The 27,957-nt window shown below is 46.5% G+C and overlaps 1 protein-coding gene across 1 annotated transcript in view; it reads left to right on the top strand.

Moving 5' to 3' along the window:
• Positions 1-27,957, top strand: part of PLB1 (phospholipase B1) — a 154,733-nt gene that overhangs the window by 54,825 nt on the left and 71,951 nt on the right. Inside the window, exons 16-21 of the mRNA XM_057301323.2 lie at positions 5,540-5,611; positions 6,696-6,770; positions 9,613-9,676; positions 19,678-19,736; positions 21,920-21,993; positions 23,461-23,504. Coding sequence (XP_057157306.2) covers positions 5,540-5,611; positions 6,696-6,770; positions 9,613-9,676; positions 19,678-19,736; positions 21,920-21,993; positions 23,461-23,504 — 388 coding nt within the window. The remainder of the gene's footprint in view (positions 1-5,539; positions 5,612-6,695; positions 6,771-9,612; positions 9,677-19,677; positions 19,737-21,919; positions 21,994-23,460; positions 23,505-27,957) is intronic.

The raw sequence follows: 27,957 nt of genomic DNA, 5'->3' as shown, positions 1-27,957 counted from the left end.
GGTCTCCACCACCACTGAGCCCACCGTGCTGAGGAGGGGCTGCAGGCCGCCCCAGGATCCCAGGACAATGGTTCTGGGCCACCAGGGATGCTTCTGTCTCCCGGTGACGCCCCTCTCTGACTGCCTGAGAGTTTGCCTCGCCACAGGTGCTGCGCTGCAGCCAGGCCAGTGAGCAGCAAGGGTCTCACAGGAGCCTCAGCCCTGGTTTCCCAGAGGCAGGGCCATTTCTCAGAGTCTGTGTGGAAGACCTGCTTGAGTCAAGCACTGGGGAATGTGCTCCCCTCACCATTCCTGTCCAGCCTGCCCTCACACTTAGGCGGTGTTGTGCGGTTGTCAAGGCCCAAAGTGGTGCCTGGAACAAGCGTGGACTGCAGTGTGATGAAGGCCTGGGTTGGAATGCTAAGCCCACCACTCACAAGCTCTGTGAACTCAGGTCTCAATGCTCTTTCTGCAAAATCCAGGTCAGCCCCTGGCCCAACATATCTAGCGCGCAGCTCGCTCCTGGCCTGTAGTAAGCACTCCACATGGATTGGCCTTTTTACTGTAACTGTAACAGGATATCCCCAGATTCCAAAGGGCCCCCAGGGATATCTGGGATTAGTCAGGGGATGGAATGTGACGTCAAGGCTTTGAACCTTTTCAGGGCATCAGACAGAGACCTGAATTTGCCATTTATTTTCTTCCCACCCAAGCTGCCTTATTTTTAGAATTCTAGTGACAGAAATTCATTTTTCTTCTTTTGTGGATCCATCTCCACAACTGACATACTGTGTTGAGTACCAGGGACAGCTGCATTTCAGCACACATGAGCCAGTGTGAAACAGAGTGTAGGGAGGGAAGGGGCACGGCCTCCGACAGTCCCTGACACTGGAAACGTACTGTCTGTCCTTTGAAGAAGGCATTTGAGTTCTCTGAACAGGGACGTTTCTCAGTGTGCCTGGCACTTGCAGGGAATATGTCCCCAGAAATCCACTTTGCTGCTGATCTCCCATGATGGGCAGAGAAGAGGAACCTGGCCCCTCCAGCAGGGACTGCTCTCCCAAGCCCTCTCTCAGGGAGAGGGAGGGCTGATGATTCCAGCTCAGCCAAACCTCTCCTCTCCTGCCATCTTTCTCCCAACCAACAAAAGGACACCTGTGACATGGCTTGCCCTTGAAGGTACCATACCACCTTGTACCCTGCCCTTGTACCCTCCATGGTTCCAAGGGGGATACAAGAGACCCACCAAATGTGGCTTCTGTTCTCACCAGGCTTCAGGTGTAGCTGGGAAGGGCCAGACAGCCCAGAGGAACAAGAGTCAAAAGGGACTCAGCCAGCAGTGTTGTGCTGGGCCACGCACCAAGAAGCAACGTGAACAATGAGGCCGGGAGAGCCCATGAAGAAGGGATTTGAATGGGCTTTGTGAAATGTGTTGGAGGAGGTCAGGGAGGGCGTTCCCAGGCAAAGGGACCTTTGTGAGCAAAGGGCATGGAGAGAAGAATGCGTCAGATGCAGCAGCAAGGGCAGGAAGAGGCCTGTCTGATAAGAGAAGAGATACGGAGATAAGCCTCCCAGCGTGAAAGGAGCCCTTGAGCACCAGACAGAGAAGCTGGAGAGGGCAGGTCCAGGGAGAGGGCTGGATTCCTATCCCTTTCTCCTTTCATCATGCTATTTGTCCTTGATATTGGTGGCAATAGCAATAATAACCACCTTTACAGAGCTGCCAGGTGATGGTCCCATGCATACAAATAAGGTACACCCCACGTACGGTCTCTTAAAACTACTCGAGGGTCAGAATGAGCACGTACACAGGAATGGAAGGTCTCACCCTCAAGGCCAAAGGCCTGCGACACAGAGAGTGTCACAAGGGCTTAGAAGAGGAGGAGGATGTGGCTTTCCTAGGTAAGCAGTGACCTCACTCTCTCCACACCCATACAAGTCCAGTTTCCCAGTGCAAACCCCAAGCTTCCTGCAGCCTCAGCCAGCAGGGACATGGGGGGCAGGGAGAGACAGGATAGGAGGGGGTTCCCCAAGCATCCCCAGTCCCTCGTTTCCTCACAAGCAAAATGCCAGACCATCCCACAGTTCCCAGATGGAGCACAGCTGCTGGAACACATCAGAAGCTCCTGCAGACCCGAATTCAGCCATGAGAAGCGACGGGTGTAACAGGTTAGGGCAAAGGGCACTGGACAGGAGCCAGAAAACCCGGGCTCTGATTTCAGTCCCACTTTCGGTGGTTTCTTGAGGCAAGTCACACGGTCTTTTGGGGTGTCCATTTTCTCTACCTGCCAAAAAGGTCTAAGCACCCTTAGCCAGCACCCAAGGGTTTGTGAAAATATGGGAGGGCATTGGGCTCCTTCCTACCCTTGGTTTCGCTAATTGCGTCCTCCAGGTGCGGGGAGGGCGGGAGTCTCTGCCACCACATCTGTGATTCTTTGCTGGGCTGGACTGGGACATCGAGGTGGAAGGCAGGTGTACCTGTTGTGTGTCTACCCTCGCAGACACACAGAGCCCAGGTGAGGGCTGCCCTCTGTGTGGGGAGCAGAGAGGGACTGGCAGAATCCCCATGATCACAGGGAGTCCAGGTCCATTACTCTGTCCTCAAACACCCCCGGACACAGCTGTAGGGAAGGAGGATAGCTCTCAGCTCTGTAGCCCACAAAGCCACATACCCAGACCACGTCAGCATCCTCCCTCCCTCCCTCCCTCCCTCATCCTCCAAGCCCTAGCACAGGTGAGCATTGATGACCAGCAAAGGAAAAGCTCCACCCATCAGCATGGGAGGTGACAGCAGCCCCATCTAAACATGCCTGGAACTGTCCTGGCTGAGTGAGGCCTCCAGGCTGAAGCTTGCACTCCTGGTGCCAAGCCCAGGAGGATTTTGTGTCTGGGACACGGTTCATTCCCTAGGCCCTTTCTGCTGCTGCCGCAATAATTTCTGGTAATTCTTGTACATCAGTCGTTTTGAAGAGGACCCACCTTTAGGGAACTGATGTCCCTGGCCCTCTCAGCAATCACTGACCCTACCTCATGCCGAGTCTACACCAGGTGCTGAAGCCACAGGCAGAATAAGGAACTTGGGGATTGCTCACAGTCCAGGGAGGATTCTGCTGCTCGGAGAGGATTTTTAAGGTCATTGCCCTCACCCCTCCCACACTGCAGTTCATTCCCCGGTGGCAGGGAAGCCGTGCTGGGGAGATGTGCAGTGGGGTGGAAGCCCAGACCAGCCCCAGTTGTCCCTGGAGTAAATAGCAGCACATGTGCATTTATGGGCCCCACAGTGTGGCAGGAGAAAGAGGCACACAGGAGGAATTATTTGAAGTAACTGTGTCATTTCCATCCTTTCTGGGGATTGGGGATGCAGGAGAAGAAAGGGTCAGAGCCAGCGTAAAGGGAATGAATGGAAGCAAGGAGGATGGAGGGGACTCCTAAAGAGACATTTAGGACAAAGTTCTCAACGGAAATGGGTTTCTTGGGAAAATCTATGAATTTTCCTTCTTTGAGGCCCTTTTAAAAAAAAATAGACTCTGCTTTATCCACTTTATCAGAATCATTTAGATATGGCTCTTTCAAGGTTTCTTTCCAGATTCCATTATGGATTAAATTCTTGAAAGGTTGGGGAAAGGTGGGCGTGGTGGCTCATGCTTGTAATCCCAGCACTTTGGGAATCCGAGGCAGGAGGAATGCTTAAGCCCAGGAGTTTGAGAATAGCCTGGGCAACATGGCAAAAACCCTGCCTCTACTACAATACAAGAAATTAGCTGGGTATGGTGGCACACACCTATAGTCCCAGCTACTCAGGAAGCTGAGGTGGGAGAATCACCGGAGCTCAGGAAGTCAAGGCTGCAATGAACTGTGATCACACCACTGCACTCCAGTCTGAGCAATGAGAGTGAGACCCTGTCTCCAAAAAAAAAAAAAAAAAAAAAAAAAACTGGGGAAGAGAAGGTGGCAAGACAGATCAGCACCTGGCCCTCACCCAGGCCTGCTCAATACTTCCTTTGACAGCCGCCTTGAATGTTCCAGGTGGGACCTTGTTTCTAGGAGCGGCCACCATCAGAATAAAACAGAAAGAAGTGTGGAGTCCATTTCCTCTCCTAGGCCTTGAGCTAGAGAGTTGCCACTCCTTTTCCAAATGTTCAGCTAATTATACCTCCTTATCTGATTCTTTTTCAGTCTGGCTGAAGAGCCAGTTCCACTAAGGGTAAAGTTCTTTTCTTGTTTCTTGCTTACTGGGGCACAGATGCTGGAGTAAGATACCGCTGAGGAATCTGAAAATCCTCATGGAGGTTGGTAGAAGCTGTGACTGAGCCAGACAGGCTGCCCCATCCAGTAGCTTCCCACGTCCCTTGGCAGAGTCATTGGAAGGGGAGGTGAGGGCCAGAGGTACGACCAGAGCCCAGCACCTGTGGGCAGCCAGATGACAGTAAAACTGGTTCTCCAACAGTAGGAAATAGCACGTGCAGAAGAAAATCTGCAATCCCTCCAAGCTATTGCATTTTTCTTTGTAAGTGTTTATATATGTATAATGAACATTTAAAAATAACAAAAACAACTTTAAAAAAAATCCCTCCCTCCCTCTAATTCTTTAACGGCCTTCACTTCCCTATGTCTAATGCTTTACTAAGTTGATAATCTGCTGGTTTCTCCTGCTGTTATACTATAAATGTTTTATCTACGTTATTAGATGTCATTTGATGGCCTTCGTGGTTGTCATTTAAGTAGCTGCCTATTTCACAGCGGATACCACACCACCCACTCCTGGCTCACTAGATACTCGAGCGGTTTGTGAGTGTTGGCTGTGCTGTGTTCCATGTCACTGTATTTGTGACCCCGTGAAAGACATGAGACTTGACCCAGGCCCCATAACTTGCTTCACTCAAAGCTGTGAAAGCAGTTATCAGGGAATGGAGGGTTTCCATTCTCTATTGTGCGCAGATTTACCTACATTTGGGTTGTGGACACAGGCTGCGGGGAGGACTTGGGAAAGAATACATGCTTCATGCAAAAGCGATGCATTTGCCCTTCCTTCCCATACTGGCTCTCCTGTCTAAGGGAACTTGAATCAGTGAGCCAGAAAGTAGCTGGGCAGCAAGGAGGGGACAAGAAGCCAAGCTGGATAACCGGCCCCCACGTGATCAGAAAGCTGTGTGACCCATTGCTAGATGTTTGGTTGGATGCAGGACACCAATGTTGGAGTCCCAGCTCTGTCCTGGCTGGCTGGGCCCCACCTCAACCTCTGCTGTGCAGCTTTTCCTTCTAGGGGAGGTAGACTAGGAAGTCCCTTCTATATATATATATAAAACCGATGCTGCTTCTCATGCTGTGGTTCTCAAACTTGGGTGTGCATCAGAATCGCCTGGAGAGCTGCTTACAACACAGACTGCTGCCCCAGCCCCAGAGTCTCAGACTCAGTAGTTTGGGGATAGGGGCTGGACACGTGCATTTCTAATGCGTTCCCTGGTACTGCTGCTGGACTAATGAGTCTTTCTCACTGGTGACTTGGCAGGCTGCTACCTGCACAAAACTTCCCTGTTCTAAAGCCCACGTTCCTTTCTAGATGGAGCCAGCAGGAGAGAAAGATGAGCCATTGAGTGTAAAACACAGGAGGCCAATGAAGTGTCCCTCTCAGGTAGGAGGGACTGGGCAGAGGAGGGACTCTTATTGAATCGAGGGTACAGGTGGGGTGGCCAAGTGGGCTTTGCTGTGAAGTGGGTCTTACTTGAGATGTGAATCCTGGTTCTGTTCTTCTGGGCCTGCACACAGTTTTGCATACATAGCAGCCCTAATGTTTACAGCTGTGGGCCATGAGAGCTGTTCTAGCAAAACTGCAGCCCCCTCCATGCCTGTGGAAGGCATAGGAACAAGGCCACAGCTCACCTGGCCCCAAATGCTGCCCCACGTATCTCCTCTGGGTCCTGGCCCTCTGCCCCAGATGCCATTTCCAGACCTTCCTCTACCTCAGAGTGGCAAAGAAGGGAGGGATGGTGAGTATCTAAGTACCTGAAAGGTGGATCATTTTGACTACATCTTAAATATGTGCCTAGTATGTAGTAGGCTTATAATTAATGTTTCCAAATAAGTGGATGAGAAAATAACTGGACATAAATGAATGAGATTCTTTTTTTTTTTTTTTTTTTTGAGACGGAGTCTCGCCCTGTTGCCAGGCTGGAGTGCAGTGGCACAATCTTGGCTCACTGCAACCTCTGCCTCCCGGGTTCAAGAGATTCTCCTGCCTCAGCCTCCCAAGTGGCTGGGACTACAGGCACGTGCCACCACACTCAGCTAATTTTTTTGTATTTTTAGTCTTTCTATCATTTAATGCTAGTCAAGTATTTGGCTTTCTTGATGAATTGGTAAGTTTTTTGTTACTATGCAATAATAAGTATACAATTCACCTTCTTGCACGTTTTGCTTTGGCTGCCAAGAAGCTTAAAATTAGATTCCCTTCTCATCAAAATATATATACTTAGCCTGGTAGCATGAACCCCCAGGGTAAAGAGCAAGAGAGACTGTCTATCACAAATGGCAAATGTCAACGCATTCATGAGTCCTTCAGGGACCAGAGAGAAGAGCCAGAGAATGGTTTGGTCCTCACTGGAAGCGTGATGTGAATGTTCCTAGTTGGCCAAAAGCATCACTGGATGCTCAAGCCTGATAATTAAGGGATACAGACTTCTAGGGTCACGATTCCAACATGTCACCTTTCCCTGCAGGAGAGCCCCTATCTGTTCAGCTACAGAAACAGCAACTACCTGACCAGACTGCAGAAACCCCAAGACAAGCTTGAGGTAAGGAAAGGTTTTCTGTAATTGACAAACATGCAGATGAACCAGGGGCTGTACTTCTTGCTGAATCTTTCGAACCTTCCACGTGGTTTTTTTTTTTTTTTTTTTCTTTTGAGATGGAGTGTCACTCTGTTGCCCAGGCTGGAGTTCAGTGGTGCCATCTCGGCTCACTGCCACCTCCACCTCCTGGGTTCAAGCAGTTCTCCTGCCTCAGCTTCCTGAGTAGCTGGGGCTACAGGCGCACACCACCATGCCTGGCTAATTTTTGTATTTTTTTTAGTAGAGATGGGGTTTCACCATGTTAGCCAGGCTGGTCTTGAAATCCTGACCTCAAGCAATCTGCCAGCCTCAGCCTCCCGAAGTGCTGGGATTACAGATGTGAGCCACCACGCCCAGCCTGGATTATCTTAAAGCAGATCGACTGGCCAGATTTGCAACCTCAATAGAATTTTTTTTTTTTTTGGCGGGAGGAGGGCGGGGACAGAATCTCTCTATGTCATCCAGGCTGGAGTGCAATGGTGTGATCTCAGTTCACTGTAACCTTAGCCTCCTGGGTTCAAGCGATTCTCCTGCCTCAGCCTCCTGAGTAGCTGGGATTATAGGCGCGCAGCACCACACTCGGCTATTTTTTTGTATTTTTAGTAGAGACAGGGTTTCACCATGTTGGCCAGGCTGGTCTCGAACTCCTGACCTCATGGTCCACCCAACTCAGCCTCCCAAAGTGCTGAGGTGACAGATGTGAGCCACTACACCCAGCCATTCCATGTGGTTCTTAACATCCTGGAACTCCCGCTGCCCCTAGGCATATGGAGGTCTGCCACTGACCGCTGATGTTCAGTCAGGACAGGCTGGGGGAGGGAGAAGGATCCAGCATGTGGCCATCCCCTGGGTGCCTGGAAGCAGGTCTCCCCCACAGTTCATCTTCAGAGCTGCCTCCACAACCAGCATGGGGGGCTTGACAGAGTGTCTGCACTGCCCAGCACCTCCTGTTCCCAATCTGTTTTGATGTAAGACAGATTCTTCTGAACCTTCCCAAATCTCTGACAAATTCTTCTAAAATCATCTGAGAACGTCATCTGAAGAGAAAATTAAGAAAGAGCGGAGAATTGTGGTGAGGTCTGAACCCAGATCGTGTGGAGCTCGAAAGCCCTTGAGTGGGTCCACACTGGCAGGGGGCCCCTGACGGGCGCTCATGCCTTGCTCACTGCTTTTCTCAGGAGTCTCCCCAGACTTCCCGTGGAGATTAGGCAGGGCACCCTGCACTCCTCTGGGAAAGCAAGGAACACTCAAGGGTTGATGTCTTCTTTCCCAGAGAAGGAGGGACTGAGGTGGGCTGAGACAAATTTGGTCCTAGTGACATCCTTTCCTCCCTATTTTATGGAAAAGGGTGAGATTTACTCCAAATAGTGGAGGCAGAGTTCATGGCCTGGGCTTCCACCCTGATAGACACAGTGTGAAAGACTCGATTTATCAACTTGACTCACACTAACCAGCATAGCAATGAGCATACACCTGAGACGCAGCATGGCACAGTGAGGTAAAGTAACCAGCTCTGGGTTCAGATCCAGACTCTTTCACTTATGGGCTCTGTGTCAATGAGCAAGATACTTAACCTCCCTGTGCCTTAGTTTTTTAACCTGGGAAATAATGACAGTAATAGTTGTACCTTGTAGAGTTATTAATGTCATAAGTCAGTAAGTATAAAGCACTTATAATAGAATCTAGCATACCATGAATTCTGTATAAGTATTGCTATCATTATCATCGGATAAAAGCAGTGATACATTTCTTCAGGATACATTTATTGACTGTCTGCTGTGTACCACTAGAATGCAAGCTCAGTGAGGCGGGAACTCAGGGTAGGCAGCAATAACTATTTGTTGAATGAAAAAATGAATGGATAGGTGGATGGATGGATACCAGGTATGAGAGATTAAAATGTAAATAAAAAATAGGACTTGTCCCAAGGAACTCAGTCTGGTAGAGAAATAGACAAGTCAACAGGCAATTATAGCACAATGGTACTATAATAGGTACTGTAATGCATGTTTTCATGGGGTATTCTGGGAACACAGAGGAAGAGAAACTAACCTAGACAGGAGAAAGTTGAAGAAGGCTTTCCAAAGGATACCCACGACCTCAGTCTTGAAGGGTGACTAAGGCTGAGGCAGATTGATGGGAGGGTGAGCAAATAGAAGAAAGGAAAGGGAAAGGGGAGAAGGTAACTACTTGGGCAAAGGCCTGGATGCAGGGAAATATGGAGACTCAGGTCAAGGGCTGGTGGTTTAGAATATTTAGAGGCCTCTTAGGCCATGCTAGGGAGATTGGACTTTTTGCTGAAGTTAATATGGTGTGGTAACTTATTTGTTCAACTAACAAATACTTGTTGAGCATCTGCTATGCCAGGCACTGTTCTAGGCTCTGGGGACACAATAACAAACAACATGGATAAAAATCCCTGCCTTCATTGAGAACTTGGGCAGAGGAGTGACACATCAGATCACGTTGAGAATGACCACTCTGGATAGATTCAGAGGGTGAGGAGCAAGTCTGTGGGGCAGACGGCCATGATGCTGGTGAATCATTGCAATATCCTGGCAAGAAATAACAAAGGCCTGAACTTAGGTGGAGGCAGAGGCACTGGAGCAGAGGGAGCAGATTTGGGAGCACTTGGAAAAGATGTGGACAATTGGATATGAGTGTTGAAGGAGAGGGAGAAATCTTAAACGACATCAAAGTTTTACTTTATCTTAAATGATGTTTTCCAAAATAGAGGCCCCACTTCTCACCCATTTCCAATTTAGAAAAATCTGTTTTCCTTATTTCCCTGTGTGTCTCATTTCAGGTAAGAGAAGGAGCGGAAATCAGATGTCCTGACAAAGACCCCTCCGATACGGTTCCCACCTCAGGTACACAGCTTGCACCCAGTGATTTTTAAATTCATTCGAGGCCTGAAATCATCCAAGTAAGGGCTTTCCACATAACCTGAAATACTCCCGAGTGGTTTCTCAGGGACAACGGAAATAACTCTGTATGTATATTTGTAAAGCCATGGCTGTGTTTGACTATTCTTTAACTAAAATGTGATATCATTATCAGAAAGCATTTATTGAGCAGTAACCCTGTACCAGGCCATGTTCTGCAAAGAACCCAATGTTAGTTGTGTGAGTTGTCATCGTCCCTGCCTTGACGCCTTAATGGGCGGATTTGTTCTCCAAAAGAGCAAAACTACCTTTAAGCAGAAAGCAAAAATAGCCAGTCCACAGTCCCTGTCTGAGTTGCCTGCAGATTCACTCACACACAGAATGCACTAAAACACCACGCAGAGCAGGAAAGCACGTCATCTTATGAACGCGCCATCTTCATTGCCTCTCAGTATTTCTAAAATGTCTGTTGCTGGGCCATAAAATGGGGTGTTCTAGGCAGTCATCAGCAACCTTCCCAAAGACGGTCTGCCTGAGGGCTGTACCTTTGCCTCCAGGCAAGGTAGCCTGGGTGTGATAGCTATGGGCATGTAACCTTGGGAAGTCATGGCCATCTGGTGACCTGAGTGACTCAAAACATCAGCCTAGGAGCATCTGTAGCAGTGTTATAGATTCCCATGCTTGGTCCTAAAGGGGGGGACTCACGTGTCCATTTATTTGTTCGTTTATTTACTCATTTGTGTGTTAGAGGATTGTTGAGTGCCTCCTTGCCTTCAGGAGTTTACATTCTAATGGATCTATTGCTTCTCATGGCCTCAGGATTATAAAAAACAGAAAATTAAGTTTGGGGATGTCACAGTGCCTAGCAAGAATCTTCCGGGGATGCAAATCTTTGTAGTCAGATTGTCTCCTTGTGCTGAGCATCAGGAGAGCAAATAAATGCTTGGCTGCCCTTCACACATGCCGTAGCTCTCCACACTCCAACTAAGCCACATGGCTGGCAGGAAAGTTAAAAATATTCTAACCAAAACCTCGGTATATAACTGACTCTTGTTCTAAGTTGTAGAAGAATGGAATAGGGGATATAGATCTTACATATACACATTTAGTCTTTATTTCCCCTCATACACGGTGCCAACTCATTCCCATTAGTTAACTAGCAGGACTTTATTAGCAGAAATAAATTATCAGCTTCATATGTAGACCCTCCTATAATAAACACCCTTACTCAAAAATAGATAGATTAGGTATAGATACAGATAGATAGATGTGTGTTTATATAGATAGATAGATAGATGTGTGTGTGTATATATGTCTATATATAGAGAGAGAGAAATTTTTTTTGAGACAGGGTCTCACTCTGTTGCCCAGGCTGGAGTACAGTGGCATGATTGTGGCTCACTGCAGCCTCAACCTCCTGGGCTCAAGTGATCCTCCTGCCTCAGCCTCCAAGTAGCTAGGACTACAGGCATTACCACCACACCTGCCTTTTTTTATTTTATTTTAAGAGATGGGGTCTTATTGTTGCCCAGGCTGGTCTTGAACTCCCAGGCTCAGGCGATCTTCCAGCGCTGGGATTACAGGCATAAACCAGCTCACTTGGTCTAGAGAGAACATCTGAAAGTTTTAATAGCCACACACATTTACAGCAAAGTAATATCCATTCCCTTTTTAATCTTATTCTGAAAGAATGCTCTCTAAAGCATTTTATAATCAGTCTAGATGATGTTTCTGTCATGAAAGTGATAACCAGCCAATCTCATTAGAGCATATCTCAACATCTAAAAGCTGGGTAAAATGTAAACCTCTTCCTTATTCCCTGACCCTGAAGATTAGTGTGTTTATCAGCACTTGAAGATTAAAGATCAAGAAATCTCAAGGCCTTAAAATCTGAGATCCTCTGGTGACAGGAGCCATTTATATAATAACAAGATGGGTAGATTTAGGCTCCCCGATCTGACCAAGGTGAGCATGGGACCCAAACACTCGCTCTCCACCTGGAATCAGCACTCATAGATGAGTGTTGGGCCTGCACTTCTGAGTCTCACCTGGAAAGTGTCATTCAGAAAAATGGTCACAGTTAACTGGCCAATAATGAAAAATACATTTCGTTATTGTGCCAGTGATCTTTTTTTTTTTTTTTTTTTGAGACAGAGTTTTGCTCTGTCACCCAGGCTGGAGTGAAGTGGCGTGATTTCCGCTTACTGCAACCTCCACCCCTCCGGGTTCAAGCGATTCTCCTGCCTCAGCCTCCCAGGTAGCTGGGATTATAGGTGCCTGCCGCCATGCCCAGCTAATTTTTGTATTTTTTGTAGAGACAGGGTTTCGCCATGTTGGCCAGGCTGGTCTTGAACTCCTGACCTTAGGTGATCCACCTGCCTTGGCCTCCCAAAGTGCTGGGATTACAGGCATGAGCTACTGCACCCAGCCATGTGCCAGTGATCTTGACTGAACATTCTAACCATCCTTGTGACTGATGGGGTAGGTAAAAAGACAGCACAGGTGCATATTATTATTTTCCGTTGATATTAATCATATATTTCTGGTGAGGTCATACACTCTTCTGGAGATCATGTTTGCAATTTCTAATCAAAATAATCTGATATATGTCTTATAAGAGGAGATCATCTTATCTTTATACCTCCAGTGACTCAAGCACATGGTAGGAGCCCAATAAATGTTTGCCGAACTAATCTGAATGAGCATTTCTAAATCATCAGATCAACAATCCCTAGGATTGAAAAAGGTATTGAAAAATCAACTAGACCAAAATGCCTTTCATTAAAACAATTTTTCACAAAGAATATCTTTTACAATAACTGTTTTGCATTTTGCCTTCAAAGTTTCTTTCCTTTTTTTTTTTTTTTTTCTTTTTTGAGATGGTCTCAGTCTGTCGCCCAGGCTGGAGTGTAGTGGTGCGATCTCACCTCACTGCAGCCTTGATCTCCCTGGCTCGAGATCCTCCCACTTTAGCCTCCCAAGTAGCTGGGACTATAGGCCCATGCCACCATGTCCAGCTAATTTTATTTTTTGTACAGACAAGGTCTCACTATGTTGCCCGGGCTGGCCTTGAACTCCTGGGCTCAAATGATCCTCCTACCTCAGCCTCCCAAAGTGCTGGGATTATAGGCATAAGCTACCATACTGGTCCAAAGTTATTTTCAAAACCCTTCTTTATAGTCTCATTTTCTAGTGCTTCTCCAAACTGACCACAGATACATGCATCTAAACATCATTAAAAGTGATGTTTCAAAATGAGATGCAACCTGTCATCAACAGGCCCTGGCCCTGGCAACCTGGGCGCCTCATTCTGAGTACACTTCAGAGCTCGTGAGTGATGTGCTTTATCCACTGACTTACGGGGCCCTAGGATGAGATACATAGAGTTAATGTAAGTGATTTTTTATAATCAGTTGGTATTGGGTAGCCAGTAAAAACTAAAAACTTGCAACTTTTTCCTCCTAGTCAGCACATAGATGCAATTTGCCAAGTGCTCTCTCCTATGGACTTTATCACTTTGTAAACACTCATATCATGCTCCATTGCTAGACGGCCCTCTCCCTAACATAGTTAGCATAACCAAGAAAAACATATTGGGCCTACTAGTGAGCTTAGGATTTTCCCAGCGAGAAAAGGAGTCACTTTTTGAAAATAAAAGAGTGACAATGAGGAGTCACAGGGGACATGGCTTATTGACTTTCTGATGAAGGTGGCTATGTTGATGGCAAATTCCACACAGTGGGAAAAATTCAGAGCTTTTGCAAATAGGGATCCACAAAGCTAATTACATGCTGCTGTCACCAATAGTATAAACCAGAACAGTTCATTCATTTATGTTAAGCCATCAATTCCTTGCTAAGTCCCTGATGTCATTGATTTGACCCATTTGGCTAAAATCAGCTCTTCAAAAGCCAATATGAAAAATGGCCAGGTTACAGCACTGGGTGGTCATTCACCACGGGCATCATCTCATCGTGAGCCAGCAGTGCAGTGTTCAGTGTAGGTCATGAGGCCGTTTCTGTGGTCACCACCTACTCAGGGGTCTTGTGACTTGACCTACCCTGTCATCAGGAAGGAATGATGCCCTGTGGGAAATAACAGCCTGCTTGTCCCTGGACACAACCAGGCTACTGAGCGAGTTCAAACTCCCCCAAGACACTTAGAGAAGTGTTTCCCTGCCCTTTGGTTTTCATCATCTAAAACTTCGAGATCTGTAAAGTCCCTGTCACAGAGTCACTTAGCCTTTAATTCCAGTTAACACGTTTCTTGAGCTCCTCTGTGGAAGGCACGCATTGGTTCATGGAAACTCACACTGAAGACTCCAAAGGCAAAACATGGTTCCAATCTTGAGGCAGCTGCTTACTGCCATTGTGGAAGTCTTAATGTAAGTCCCTAAAATCAGACGGCAAATAGGTTGGGCAATGCTTGGTGACAATTGAGAGAAAGCATGTTTTTCAGATTAGGGCCCCAGGTGGTTTAAGTTGCTGGGTTACACAAGACAAAGCCCCAGCATACCAAGCCTTTCTCCTGGGTATAACCTTCCATGTACAGTGGGCAGTGTCCCCATTCTACAGTCTAGCGTGCAATTTCCTTGCTATTTGTGATGCTTCATCATGGCTTGGATGGCCTTCTGATAAGAGGTCCCCTCTGTAGAAATCGTGATGAGTTAATGATGTGTTTATCAGCTTCTCTCAAGGTGGTGGACAGTTTGTACCAGATAATGTTTAGCTAATCAGCCCACACAAATTTAATCTTATCACTAAATAGTTCTTTTTCCAGGGAGAGCAACTGCTAAAGTGCTTTACTGTATTTCTAAGCTGTGTTTGTCATTAATGATGACATTAACAAACCTCAAATCAAGGTCTACGGAAAATTAGGCCAGTGAAATGTGATTGCTCTATCTTAACAATAAGATCACAGATTAAGTCAACTCCTCCCACCCAGGTTTGCTTCATCTGGTTTATTACTGTATCTCTTGCTGAGACTCCTTCAGAATGGCCAACTGGAGAACCACCCCCACCACAATCAACCAATCTATCAGATGACATCAGGCACTTTCAGGGCGGTATGGCCATAGACCAATCAGTCTATCTATACATATGTATGTACACACAGACATAAACATAGGGGGGAGTGTGTGTGTCTGTGTGTGTGTGTGTGTGTGTGTGTGTGTGTGTGTGTGTCTATGTGTTTTCTGCCTGCTACAGATTTAGGAGACAGGAATGGTAGGTTTCAGCTGCCTCTTTAGCAAACTGTAATGATAATATTTTTGAAGCAAATTTATCTATCTCTGCCATATTTTACCCAGTCCCAAGGATTTCCCCTAACATTTGCATACAAGCTAGTGTTCACAGGATTCACTGTATGATGCATTATGGCAGTAAGAATACAGTGTTTGACTGTTATCACCAGAAGCTAAAATAAACCACTCTAGAGTTGGAGGGAAAAGGTCTTATTTTTTGTTTTGTTGCCTTTTTAACCCCATTGCGTGATTTCTTTGAGAAGAGGTCATTTTAAAGTTCTCCTGCACAGCCTGGTGGACATGCGCTAATGTGTGCAGCTGGCTTTGTGATTTGATATTGTTCTTCTAACCACATGATGTAGCTGTGGATGGCTGGGAAGAGCCAAGCAGGCTGTAATCATGTGGAAGGGTGCATGTGTGCATGGTGTGTGTGTATGTGTGTGTGTGTGTAAGGGTGGATTCAAGGCATGGCGGTGGGGAGGAGAAAGAACACTGAAGAAAGATAGTCAGCAGCTCTTGAATCTAAGAGGCAGAGTTGTCATCAGGCTGTGCAATGGCAGCTACAGTTGTGAGGGCCACAAGACAATTTATACATACAAACAGGAGAAACAACTCTAGTCTTTTTTTCTTTTTTATTGAAGGGGTCTCACTATATTGCCTAGGCTGGTCTCGAACTTCTGGGCTCAAGTGATCCTCCCAACTTGGCCTCCCTAAGTGCTGGGATTATAGGCATGAGCCATCACACGCAGCCAAATATTTATTTAATTTTTTACAGACAGGCTCCCTTTGTTGCCCAGGCTGGAGTGCAGTGGTGTAACCATAGCTCACTGCAGCCTCTGCCTCCTGGGCTTGATTCCAGGTTTTTCAGGTCCAAGCGCAGTACTTGACTGCAGTCAATGGCTTTGATAATTGAGTGTCTCTATCAGTGGTTCTGAAAATGTGGTACCCAGACTGGACTGGCAGCATCAGCATTACCTGGAAACTTGTTGGAAATGCAAATCCTTGGGCCCACCCCAGACCTTTTGAGTCAAAAATTCTGAAGGTGGGGCCCAGCCATCTGTGTTTCCACAGGCTCTCCAGGTGATTCCGATGCAGGCTCAAGTGGAGGACTGCTGCTCTATATATTTTGCACACATATATTTACAACTATGTATGTGTGAGTTTGTATCCTTTCATAGGAAGAGGCAAGAACTTTTACTTTTCCAATGAGAGCAAATCCTCATTGGGAGTGGCTCTCCCCATTGGCAGACAGCATGAAAGAAGGTAGACAAGATGTCTCCATGAAAGGAGACGAGACCTGGAAGTCCCTTGAGTATGTTTTCCACTCAATGTTAATCCGGCTTCCTGCACAGGTATAATTCCACAGCCATGATTTGGATGTTGATGGGTGCTGTGGGTTGTATATAGTCCAGCTGTGTCAAAATCACCTCATCCTGTGTTTCACTACAGGCCTGAAAGCTTTTTTTTTTTTTTTTTTTTTTTTTTTTTTGAGACAGAGTCTCGCTCTATCTCCCAGGCTGGATTGCAGTGGCGCAATCTCGGCTCACTGCAGCCTCCTCCTCCCAGGTTCAAGCAATTCTCATGCCTCAGCCTCCCAAATAGCTGGGACTACAAGAGCACACCTCCACGCCTGGCTAATTTTTGTATTTTTAGTAGAGACGGGGTTTCATCATTTTGGACAGGCTGGTCTGAAACTCCTGACCTCAGGTGATCTGCCCGTGTCGGCCTCCCAAAGTGCTGGGATTGTAATCTGGTCACGCTACAGGCTTTATAAGCTGTCTTTGGCAAAGAAGGCTGTTGAGAAAGCCTCCTGCAGACAACTTTCAGTTTATCCTTCTTAAGCACTTAAGCACTGAAATGTACCAGGGTGGGCCACTCCCTGGTACAAACTCTGTACTAGGCTTCTTCCAAACCACAAGAGCTATTTCAATAATTTAGTGCAGCGTTGTGCCACTAGACACAATAGAAGCACATCGGCAAAGGTAGAGCTGTGGCCAAGTCAGGGTGACCTTGGGGGTGAGGTAATTGGGGGAGTGGGAGGTGAGCTTGTGACTTGAGAGATCAAGCTATATATGGCTTAAGAAATTCTAGGGGTGGTCCCCCAAATACACTAGGATTCACATTCTTATGTGTATAAGGTAAAGGGGTAGGTAGATGTAGTACCTGTGTGTGTATGTGAGTAATTATATATATAGCATATCTATGTTAAACTCCTAACTTGTTAGCCAGGCATAAAAGCCTATAATCCCAGCTACTCAGGAGGCTGAGGTGGGAGGATTGCTTGAGCCCAGGAGGCCGAGGCTGCAGTGAGCCATGATCACACGCCACAGCCTAGGTGACAGAGTGAGACCTTGTCTCAAAAAATAAAAATAAAACGAATATATTGATAGATGCTATAACATAATTGAACCTTGAAAACATTATGCAAAGTAGAAAAAGCCAGACACAAAGAGTCACGTATTATATTATTCTATTTACATGAAATATCCAGAATAGATAAATCTATAGAGGCAGAAAGCAGATTACTGGTTACCAGATATTGGTTAGGCCCTGTGGCCCTAACCTACCTTTCCAAGGTGGTTTTCTCTTTGCTCTCTCATATATGCTTCATGCAAGCCAAACTGTGACTAGCTGGGCTTTCGAGACATCCAAGCTTGACCCTACCACATCCATCCATCACGCTTTTCCCTCCATCACCCGATCTCGCTCTCCCTCATCCTCCTGTTATTCCTGAGGCTTAATTCAAATGCGACCTTCTCCATGAAGCCTGCTGTGACCCCCTCCTCAGGCCCCCCAGGGGAAGATCATCCCTCCAGCTCTATAGCTTCACATCACTTCACACCTCTCTTAGTGTTTATCAGTCTTACACTATAATAACTATGGCTGTTTCTCATTTTCTCCTTAGCTTGTGAGCTTTTTGAGGGCATTCTCTGTTTCTGATCACTGTGTGGTCTCCAAAGCACCCAGCCACTGCTTGGTGTTCAACATGTTTGTCCTGTGAGTTGATAGCTGCCACATCACGCGGAATGCTCAAACTCAAAAGATAAAAATATGTATAGTCAAGCTGTGGAAAACAGCTTGGTGCTTCCTCAAAAAGATAAGCATAGGATTACCATATAACCCACCAATTCCACTCTCAGGTGTATACCAAAATAATTGAAAACAGGCATTCAAACAAACACTCGTACACAGATATTTATAGCAATACTAGTCACAATAGCCCAAAAGTGGGAATAACCCAAATGCCTATCAATGCATGAATGGATAAACAAAAGTATGGTATATCCATACAATGGAATATCATTCAACAATAAAAAGGAATGAAGTGGTTGGGCTCTGTAGCTCATGCCTGTAATCCCAGCATTTTGGGAGGCTGAGGTGGGAGCATCACTTGAGGCCAGGAGTTCAAGACCAGCCTGGCAACATAGGGAGGCTCTCTCTACAAAAAAATAAAAAATTGGCTGGGCATGGTGGTACACACCTATAATCCTAGCTACTCAGGAGGCTGAGGTGGGAGGATCACTTGAGCCCAGGAGGTCGAGGCTGCAGTGAGCCATTATCACGAGCCACTGCACTCCAGCCCAGGTGACACAGTGAGACTTTGTCTCAAAAGATAAAAATAAAACGAATGTATTGATACATGAGATAACATAATTGAACCTTGAAAACATTATGCAAAATAGAAGAAGCCAAACATAAAAAGTCACATATTATATGATTCTATGTACATGAAATATTCAGAATAGATAAATCCATAGAGGCAGAAAGCAGGTTATTGGTTACTAAGGACTGGGAGGAGGGAGAAATGGAGAGTGACCACTTAATGGGTTATAGGGTCTCATTTTGGGGTAATGAAAATGTTTCAAAGCTAGATAGAGGTGATAGTTGCACAACATTGTGAATAGACTAAATGCCACTGAACTGTTCACCTTTAAATGGTTAATTTTAGTTATATGAATTTCATCTCAATTAAAAAACAGTCGGCCGGGCGCATTGGCTCTCGCCTGTAATCCCAGCACTTTGGGAGGCCAAGCCGAGTGGATCACAAGGTCAGGAGATCGAGACCGTCCTGGCCAACATGGGGAAACCCTGTCTCTACTAAAAATACAAAAATTAGCCAGGTGTGGTGATGTGCACCTGTATTCCCAGCTACTCAGGAGGCTGAGGCAGGAGAACAGCTTGAACCTGGGAGGCGGAGGTTGTAGTGAGCCAAGATTGCACCACTGTACTCCAGCCTGGTGACAGAGCAAGACTCTGTCTCAAAAAAAAAAAAAAAAAAAGTCAGTGGCATAAAAGTATTCCTTTTTCACTTTAGAGAAACTGAACTGATTTTTATAGGATGATGTAATATTTTATCCCAAATATTAGATCCTAGAATAGATTAAGTATTGGTTGCATTTCCATGGCAATTTCTTCCCTCCTCCCAAATCACCTTGCCAAGGGCCTGCCACCACTCGCCTTGTAGCATCTGGTCTCACCAAATGCTTAAAGCAGGATCCACCTTTCAGCTTCCTGTTCCTGTGTCCAGGTGCCCCAGAGAGGAAGCAGCACTCAGACTCCACAGCTGGCATTGCAGAGCCCATTGACAAGCATGGGTTTTTCCTATCTTTTATCCAAGGTGTCTTGGTGGTAAAAACTGACTTTTTCTTTGTTATCCTGGAAGTTGTTCCTTTGTTTCAGAGTAGATGGGTCCAGTGCTTTCCTGGAAGCCCCATTTTCCACTCACTCCTGCTTATATTCTTAGTTCATAGGCTGAAGCCGGCTGACATCAACGTAATTGGAGCCCTGGGTGACTCTCTCACGGTAAGTGACCCTGATGCAGAAGGGGCAGGAGGGGAAAAGATTTTGACTAATATGAGAACCTGGAGAGGAAAATGGAGAGAGAAGGTCTCACGCCTGGCTCTTAGATGCTGCCATCTCGGGTCCTGATCTCCATCTCTCCATTGTCCGACCCACCCTGGCATTCAACAGCATTCCCTTCCCATCATGGTTTCCCACCTCCATTCTGGTCTCATCTTCCTCCCCCAATGCTGAGATGAAGGAGAGAGCAGGAAGTGGAGGGACCCCAGAGGGAGTGTGGGTGACAGGAGTGACCCACCCCAAGTCACACAGCTGGTCAGCGGTGGGGCAGGATTGGACAAGATCTCCAGACCATGGTGTAGAACTCCTCCAAGGATCCAGTGCTTTGTTTTGTCCATGTAGAAAAGCTAAGGGAAGGTACCAGGAAGAGAGGTGAAGAGATGATGAGACAGGGCAAGTGCTAATGGGGGCAGGGAGGTGGGGGAGGGTGGGAAGACGGGAGTCTGTGGAAGAGGCAGATAGGCCAGAGATGTTCCAAACCCACTTCTGCATCTGCCCCCGGGTGACATCCCAGACCCTGCAAAGCACTATCCATGAAAAGCAGAATCAGGCCCTTGAGAGCCTGGGGGCTGGGAGTCCCAGAGGTTCCTAGACACAGCTTCCATTCAACAGCCTGTCATCAGAGTCCAGCTGCTATTCTCTGGGCCAGTAGAATACAGGGTCTCCAGCTGAATCCTCCCCAAGAATAAGCAGACACCTCTCATGTCTATGGTCTATCACAATGATATCATCCACTCAGTGGGATGTATCTTCATGACAAAATCCTGTGAGGTATGACTTTCTTTAGATTCAACCAATAAAGGCTGGGCCCAGTGGCTCACATCTATAATCTCAGCACTTTAGGAGGCCAGGGTGGGAGGATCACTTGAGGCCAGGGGGTCAAGGTGAGCCTGGGCAACGAAGCAAGACCCAATCTCTACAAAAAAAAAAAAAGAAAAAAATTAAGCATGGTGACACATGCCTATAGTCCCAGCTACTTGAAAGGCTGGGGCTGGAAGATCACTTGAGCTCAGGATTTCGAGGCTGCAATGAGCCACAGTGGTGCAACTGCACTCCAGGCTGGACAACAGAGCAAGGCCCTGTCTCTAAATCAATAAGAAGGTGAATGAAGCTGGGCAAGGTGAAGTGCCTAAGGTCACACAGCTTGTAAGTGCTCGAGCCAGGATCACAAATCAGGGATCCTGACCCTAAGTCCAGGGCCCTATCCCTATGCTGTGGCAGCCTCCTCCGTGGCCGCTCAGCCACTCTTTACCCCAAAGGCCTGACTGCTCATAACCTCCCAGGAAGGACTGGCAGGCTGGGCCTTAGCAGCTTCATACACTGCTTATCCCAACCTCTTCCTGCCCGGCGGGGCCTGATATCACCTGCTCCCAATTCCCTGGTCTCCTTGAAGATACTCTCAGGACAAGGGGTCATCACATCTCGGCACAGCTGCTCAGGGGTTCCTAGGGAGGCAGCACTTTGGGTGTGAACCTGCCTGGCAGGTAGCAAAGGAACTGGGCACCAGAGAGCAGGGATCACACCTGGGGGGCCTCTCATGGAGGCCAGCCTTCACCCCCAACTGCCTGGGAGGCCAGTCTCAGCATGCCCTTCAAAATGCTCAGAAACAAAGTGCTTTAGGCAAGGGACACGCACCTGGAGAGTGTCCACATTGTGCTTTCTTCAGCTGATGATGGCTACGTGGGATTTCATTTTATTACTACATTTTAAACTGTGCATAGGTGAGATATATTGGTATAAAAGGATAATGATGTATTTCCTTTTATGATATACTTCACAACTTTAAAAAAATGAGAAAAACAGGACCCTGAAATGTATCCTTTTGAAAAGGTACAGTCTAATTACAAGAGCACTTTTGCTGGACAAGTTTTACTTGGTCTTGGCCTAGGCAGGGTTTCTTAGAATGAAGCAGAGCTGTGAGTAGCACCAGGCATTCCCAGTGGGCGCTCTCAGTCATCTCTGAAAAGGCAGGATACATATGGAGACATGGTGCCATCTAGACCCTAGATCCCAGAGAGTGCCCAGGTGGTCCTGGCCAGCATAAGAACATAGACCTTTTGGCAGGTAGGCAAAGGTGGGCCACTGGGGAAAGCAGAGAAACTCACCCCCTCATTCTTCCCTCTCAGGCAGGCAATGGGGCCGGGTCCACACCTGGGAACGTCTTGGACGTCTTGACTCAGTACCGAGGCCTATCCTGGAGGTGAGTGAGGGTGTGGCAAGGCCCCAAAGGCCCCTTCATTGCAGAGCAAGGGAAACCCCCTGAGCGTTCTAGAAAACAACGCCTTAAGCAGAAGGGTGGGCCGTTTTGTTCTTTTCTATGACCAACTTCTAGGTTTAATTTGAAAAAGGTATTCACCAGCCTCCTCAAACCACTACATTGCCCAAAACAGTAGCTGAGCCTTGAGCCAGGAGTCTAGGAGAGAAACTACATAAATGTTTGGGCTGGAAATGCTTCTCTGGCTTCCATTTCTCCCTCTGTGATATAATCTCAGAAGGAGGCAGTGGCCTGAGTGATGCACAGATCATTGCCTTTGGAACCAGAGTTGTAGCTGAGCCCTAGCTGCCCAGTTGGATGTAACCTTGGGCAAGTTCCCTAACCTCTCTGAGCTTCTCTCCTCATCTCTGATGCAGAAATAATGCTACTACCTGAGCACTGTCTGAGGGCTAGAAAGAATTTAAGTGTCCAGCACAGTGCTTGACACCAAGTATCTGGTAGTTGGCATTGTTATTATAGGGCCTTTATTTTGCAGATGAGGAAACAAGGCTCAGAGAGGGCAAGTAACCTGACCAAGATCACAGAGCCAGAAGGTAAAAAGATCAGGAAGCAGAGCAGATGCTTCCTGGCCCCCATCAGTGCATTCCCTTATCCTGTATCACTTTGGGCAGGCTTATTTCTGCTCTGTATGTGATCAAACCTCTGCTGCAAGCCCGGGCAGGTTTGGTGTTTCCTCACCTGGAATCTGGCATCTCTATCTGACACCTGCTTTAACCTGAGTGCCGAGTCTCTGGCATCCTTCCTCACGTTGCAGCACAGTTAAACCCAAACATTTGGGGGAACCTTTTAGATGCTCCTAGACACCCTTGGCACAGAATGGGGTGGGGGGTGTGGAAAAGCAGGGAATCCAATCCACTCTGGAATGCTGCATATTTGCATGCCTAGAAACCCTTCTAACTTTGATCACCTTGGAATTTTATTATTGGCTTGGAAGATGGCTGACTCTCTAGAAGACACCTTTTAAAAACGGCTTTTCCAAGCCAAGCAGGAAGAGAAAAGAGAAAAAATAGGGCCAACTTTTTAAAAACTACGTTTACACCAATAATATTAATGCACGCTGCAGTGGCTAGTTGGAAAGGGGCTGGCAGACGAGGGACTACTTCCCCTTTGAAAGCAGGGGTGCAAGGAACCAACCTACCTCCCCTGCCCCAACATCAGCGAAAATCAGCCGCCGGTTTAAAGCTGGCGTTTTGTTTGGATGTGCTGGCCTATGGGGAGGGGAGTCGTATTCTGGTTTGCTTTTTCCGGTTTTCTACTGAAGTGATAGGGAAAGGGCAAGCTCCAGGCCCCTGGGCTGTTTCTCGGGAGACGGGCGTTTCTGTCTAGTGTCTGAAGGGTCTCGGCGTGGCTGCATTTTAACCCTTCATTTTCTTTCTTGGACCCACGTTACAGCGTCGGCGGAGATGAGAACATCGGCACCGTTACCACCCTGGCGAGTGAGTACGCGGCGGCGGCCGGGATGTTTGGTTTGGGGCGGCCCCTGCACGCTTCCCTCTCCCCCTGCAGGTGGCGCGGGCCTCGGGAGGAGCCCCGGCTGCAGGAGCCCGCTAAATTCACCAGGGGGCGCTGCCTCCCGAGGCTGCCGCCCAGCTCCGCTTCCGACAGTGACGAAAGCCTTAGAGTTGGGGGTGGAGCGGGGTTCGGGGCTTGGGGGCGGCCAGGGGCGGGGAGGTGTCGAAAAGAAATTGTCTTTGACCAAGGGAGGAAGAAAGTAAAGCGGGGAAAAAGATCACATCTTAGTGCAAGTCATTAAAAAGTGATTCAATAATCTGGCATGAGATTAGAGAGAATAAAGAAAAGTGATTCAAGAAAAAAGAAAAACCCGGTTGTGCGGCGCCTGCCTTTCCCAGCAGATCACCCCCGCGAGAGGCATCGATCCAGGCACCTGGGGCGCAGACACAGCTGCGCACAGATATTGAATTGCGGGGTTGCTGTAGGAACCGCTGCTATTGCCGCAGGAGGAGATGAAGTTATCTTGTGCATGTTGTGCAGACACAGCCATTTTGGGACTCAACACTTTCCTTAATTTACTTTCCACCAACCTGCTCGGAATGATTTCTTTCTCTTTTTTTTTTTTTTTTTTTTTTTTTGAGATGGAGTCTCGCTCTGTTGCCAGGCTGGAGTGCGGAGTGGCGCCATCTCAGCTCATTGCAACCTCCGCCTCCCTGGTTCAAGCGATTCTCCTGCCTCAGCCTCCCGAGTAGCTGGGACTACAGGCCCCCGCCACCACACCCAGCTAATTTTTGTATTTTTGATAGAGACAGGGTTTCACCATGTTGGCCAGGATGGTCTTGATTTCCTGACTTCGTGATCTGCCCGCCTTGGCCTCCCAAAGTGCTAGGATTACAGGCGGAATGATTTTTTAAAGTCTGATTATATTCCTTGAAGGGTCTGATCTTATCTTTTTAAAATTCTCGCCAGTGCATACACATCTCCCTGCTTGTTTTTAAAGTATGCGAGCGATACATGTTTAAATTGAATTCTTCCCCTGGAATCTTCTGGCTGATAATTTTGCCTGGGAGGAATTTAACTGGTCCCATTTTCATTTACTTTCCTGGTACATAGCCCTTTGTAATATATATTTAGAAGCTAACAACTTGAAGCCACCAAGATTTGGATGAGGGGGACATCATAGCTTAATCTCCACATAGGCAGAGCAGAGCTGAGCAGACTTCACGTTATCTGTTTTGGTTATTTGTAAATCCTGTCGAATTTAGGTAGACAGGGTTCTGTGCCACAAGCACTCCCTGCCTTCTTTATATCTAGGTCTACACACATGAGCTATAAATCAGTTCCTCTATTGCTAGGAGATGGTTCAGGGTGCTTTTGTGAGTGTGATGAACTTGGCTGTGGGATGGTCCAATGTATGCAATAGCTTTCTGGGCTCTTTACTTCCCATGCTCGTATTATGGACAAGATAATTGGATAATATTTGGCTTCACCTCTTTCACCAAAGTAATTTACAAAGGATTGAGACAATGTTACCCCACAGGTGGATGACTCCCCTGACACACTTAGCCCAGAAATGGATTATCCGCTATTTAGACTCTTCTTGCTAGAGATGTGAAGACTATTTGATTGTAGGGGCTAGATAATCCAGGGGGAAGTAACTATATGGAAACGTGTTAGAAAACTCCTAAGAATGTAAGGGCAGAACAGAATCCCCGTTCAACCCCCTGTTCAATTTAATCCAGCAAATATTCCAGTGCTGAGTGCTTGGAAAATAGGAGAACAGTGCTCCGATGACATCACCAAAGTGTCTTTGGCAGCATGTCTTCCTAAAGACAGACACATGACTAATATTTATAGATGTGTACAAAGCTTAGGGGAAAATAAACATAGAGGCTGTTAACCCTGTCTTCTGAAAACGAGCATCAAGAATTAGAATTCGTCAGGTAAGGAAAGGGGAGAGAATGTTCCTGGCAGAGAGAACTGCCTGCACCAGCAAGTCATTGCCCTATCCAATGTGCGGTTCCTCCCTATGATATTCTTGCTAAGTAGCTGGGTAGACTGTGCTGAGTTCCTTCTACCTCCTAGGGAAGCTGCCACCTCCTAGGACAAACCATTCCACTTTCAAATCGCTCAGGTGATTTCACAGTCCTTTTTTCTCTTGAATAGAAATCGGAGCAATTTCCATTTATTAGTGTAATATCCCCAAACCTCAAGGAATGAGTCCAGTCCATCTGTGCTGAGTAAACCTGCAGCAGTGCTGGGTTCTAGCAGGCACTCTGCTGAATGGGGCCCTAAAGTCCTGGCTGCTACCCGGCCAGTTTCTTTCTCACATCCTAGCAGATTGTGAGACAGCGGGGGCAAGTGTCCTTGTGTTGGAGCTGAGATACTAGCCATTCTCAGCACCTACATGTCTTTGAACAAATCTCCAAGCTTGTCTGAACTTTGTTTTATTTCTAATTCAGTCCATAATCATGTATTGAGCATTATATGAGGCCCTGGGGTATATATAGACCCTGCTCTCAGGACGGCTCAGCCAAGTTGGAAAGATGAAAAAGTGAAAAGTGTGGATCCATATTAGTAAAGGCAATTAGAATGCATGAGTGCAAAGTTCAACAAAACTGACAAAACTTTAGACTGGCAAAAGGGAGGGGAAATGAAAATCAAGAATGAAAGAGGAGATACTACCAACCTTACAGAAATAAAAAGGATTATTAGAGAATACCATGAACAAATTGTATGCCAATAAATCAGATAACTTGGATGAAATGGACAAATTCCTAGAAAGGCACAAACTACTGAAATTGACTCCATAAAAAGTAGAAAATCTGAGGCCAGGCGCGGTGGCTCACGCCTGTAATCCCAGCACTTTGGGAGGCCGAGGCAGGCGGATCACGAGGTCCAGGAGATTGAGACCATCCTAGCTAACACGGTGAAACCCCGTCTCTACTAAAAATATAAAAAAATAGCCAGGTGTGGTGGTGGGCGCCTGTAGTCCCAGCTACTTGGGAGGCTGAGGCAGGAGAATGGCATGAACCCTGGAGGCAGAGCTTGCAGTGAGCCGAGATCACGCCATTGCACTCCAGCCTGGGCAACAGAGCGAGACTCCATCTCAAAAAAAAAAGAAAAAGAAAAAAGAAAATCTGAATAGATTTATAACAAGGAAAGAGATTGAATTAATAATTTTAAAACTTCCCACCAAAAAAAGCCCAGACTGTCTCTGACTTCGCTGGTGAATTCTATCAAACATTAGTATCAATTACTAGTTCTTCACAAATTCCTCCCAAAAACAGAAGAGGAAGGAATGCTTCACAACTCATTCTATGAGTTTTACCCTGATAGCAAAATAAGACAAAGACATCACAAGGGAAGAAAAGTATGACCAGTAAGTATTATGAATGTAGACCCAGAAATCCTACACAAAATACTGGCAAACAAAATCCAGCAATATGAAAAAAAAAGTATACCTCATGACTAAGTGGAATTAGCCCAGGAATACAAGGTTAGTTTTCAACCTCAAAATCAATTAATGTAATATTCTATGTCAATAGGATAAAAGACCAAAACCACACATCATGATCATCTCAATGGATCAGAAAAAGCATTTAACAAAAATGTAACACCACTTCATGATAGAAACACTCAACAAAGGCCGGGCGCAGTGGCTCACACCTGTACTACCAGCACTTTGGGAGGCCTAGGTAGGTGGATCGCTTGAAGTCAGGAGTTAGAGACTAGCCTGGCCAACATGGTGAAACCCTGTCTCCACTAAAAACACAAAAATTAGTTGGGTGTGGTGGCGGGTGCCTGTAATCCCAGCTGCATGGGAGGCTGAGGCATAAGAATAGCTTGAGCCTGGGAGGCAGAGGTTGCAGTGAGCTGATATTGCACCACTTCACTCCAGCCTGAGTGACAGAGTAAGACTGTCTCTAAATAAATAAAGTAAAAAAATACTGAACAAATTAGGGATAGAAGGAAAATTCCTCATTCTGATAAAGGGTATCTTTTAAGAGCCCACAGCTGACATCATAGGCAATGGTGACAGATGGAATGCTGCCCCTTCTCTCTGATATCAGGAGTAAGACAAGGATGCATGCTCTTGCCACTTTTATTCAACATCACACTGCCCATGGCAGTTAGGCAAGAAAATGAAAGAACAAGTACCAAGATTGGAAATAAAGAAATAAAACCACTTCTATTTAAAGATGAGATATTATATAGAGACAATCCCAAGAAATCCACTAAAAATTATTAGAGCTAATGAGTTCAGTGATTGCAAGGTACAAATCAATATACAAAAATCAATTATAATTCTTTATACTAGCAATTAATATGAAAATGAAATTAATTCCATTTATAATAGCATCAAAAATAATGAATAAATTTAACCAAATTTAACCAAAAAAGGGCATCTCTTTTAAGATCACAAAACATTGCTGT

This window comes from Pan paniscus, chromosome 12 (genome assembly GCF_029289425.2).
Source record: "Pan paniscus chromosome 12, NHGRI_mPanPan1-v2.0_pri, whole genome shotgun sequence".
NCBI lineage: Eukaryota > Metazoa > Chordata > Mammalia > Primates > Hominidae > Pan > Pan paniscus.
This window is presented reverse-complemented; position numbering and strand designations above follow the sequence as displayed.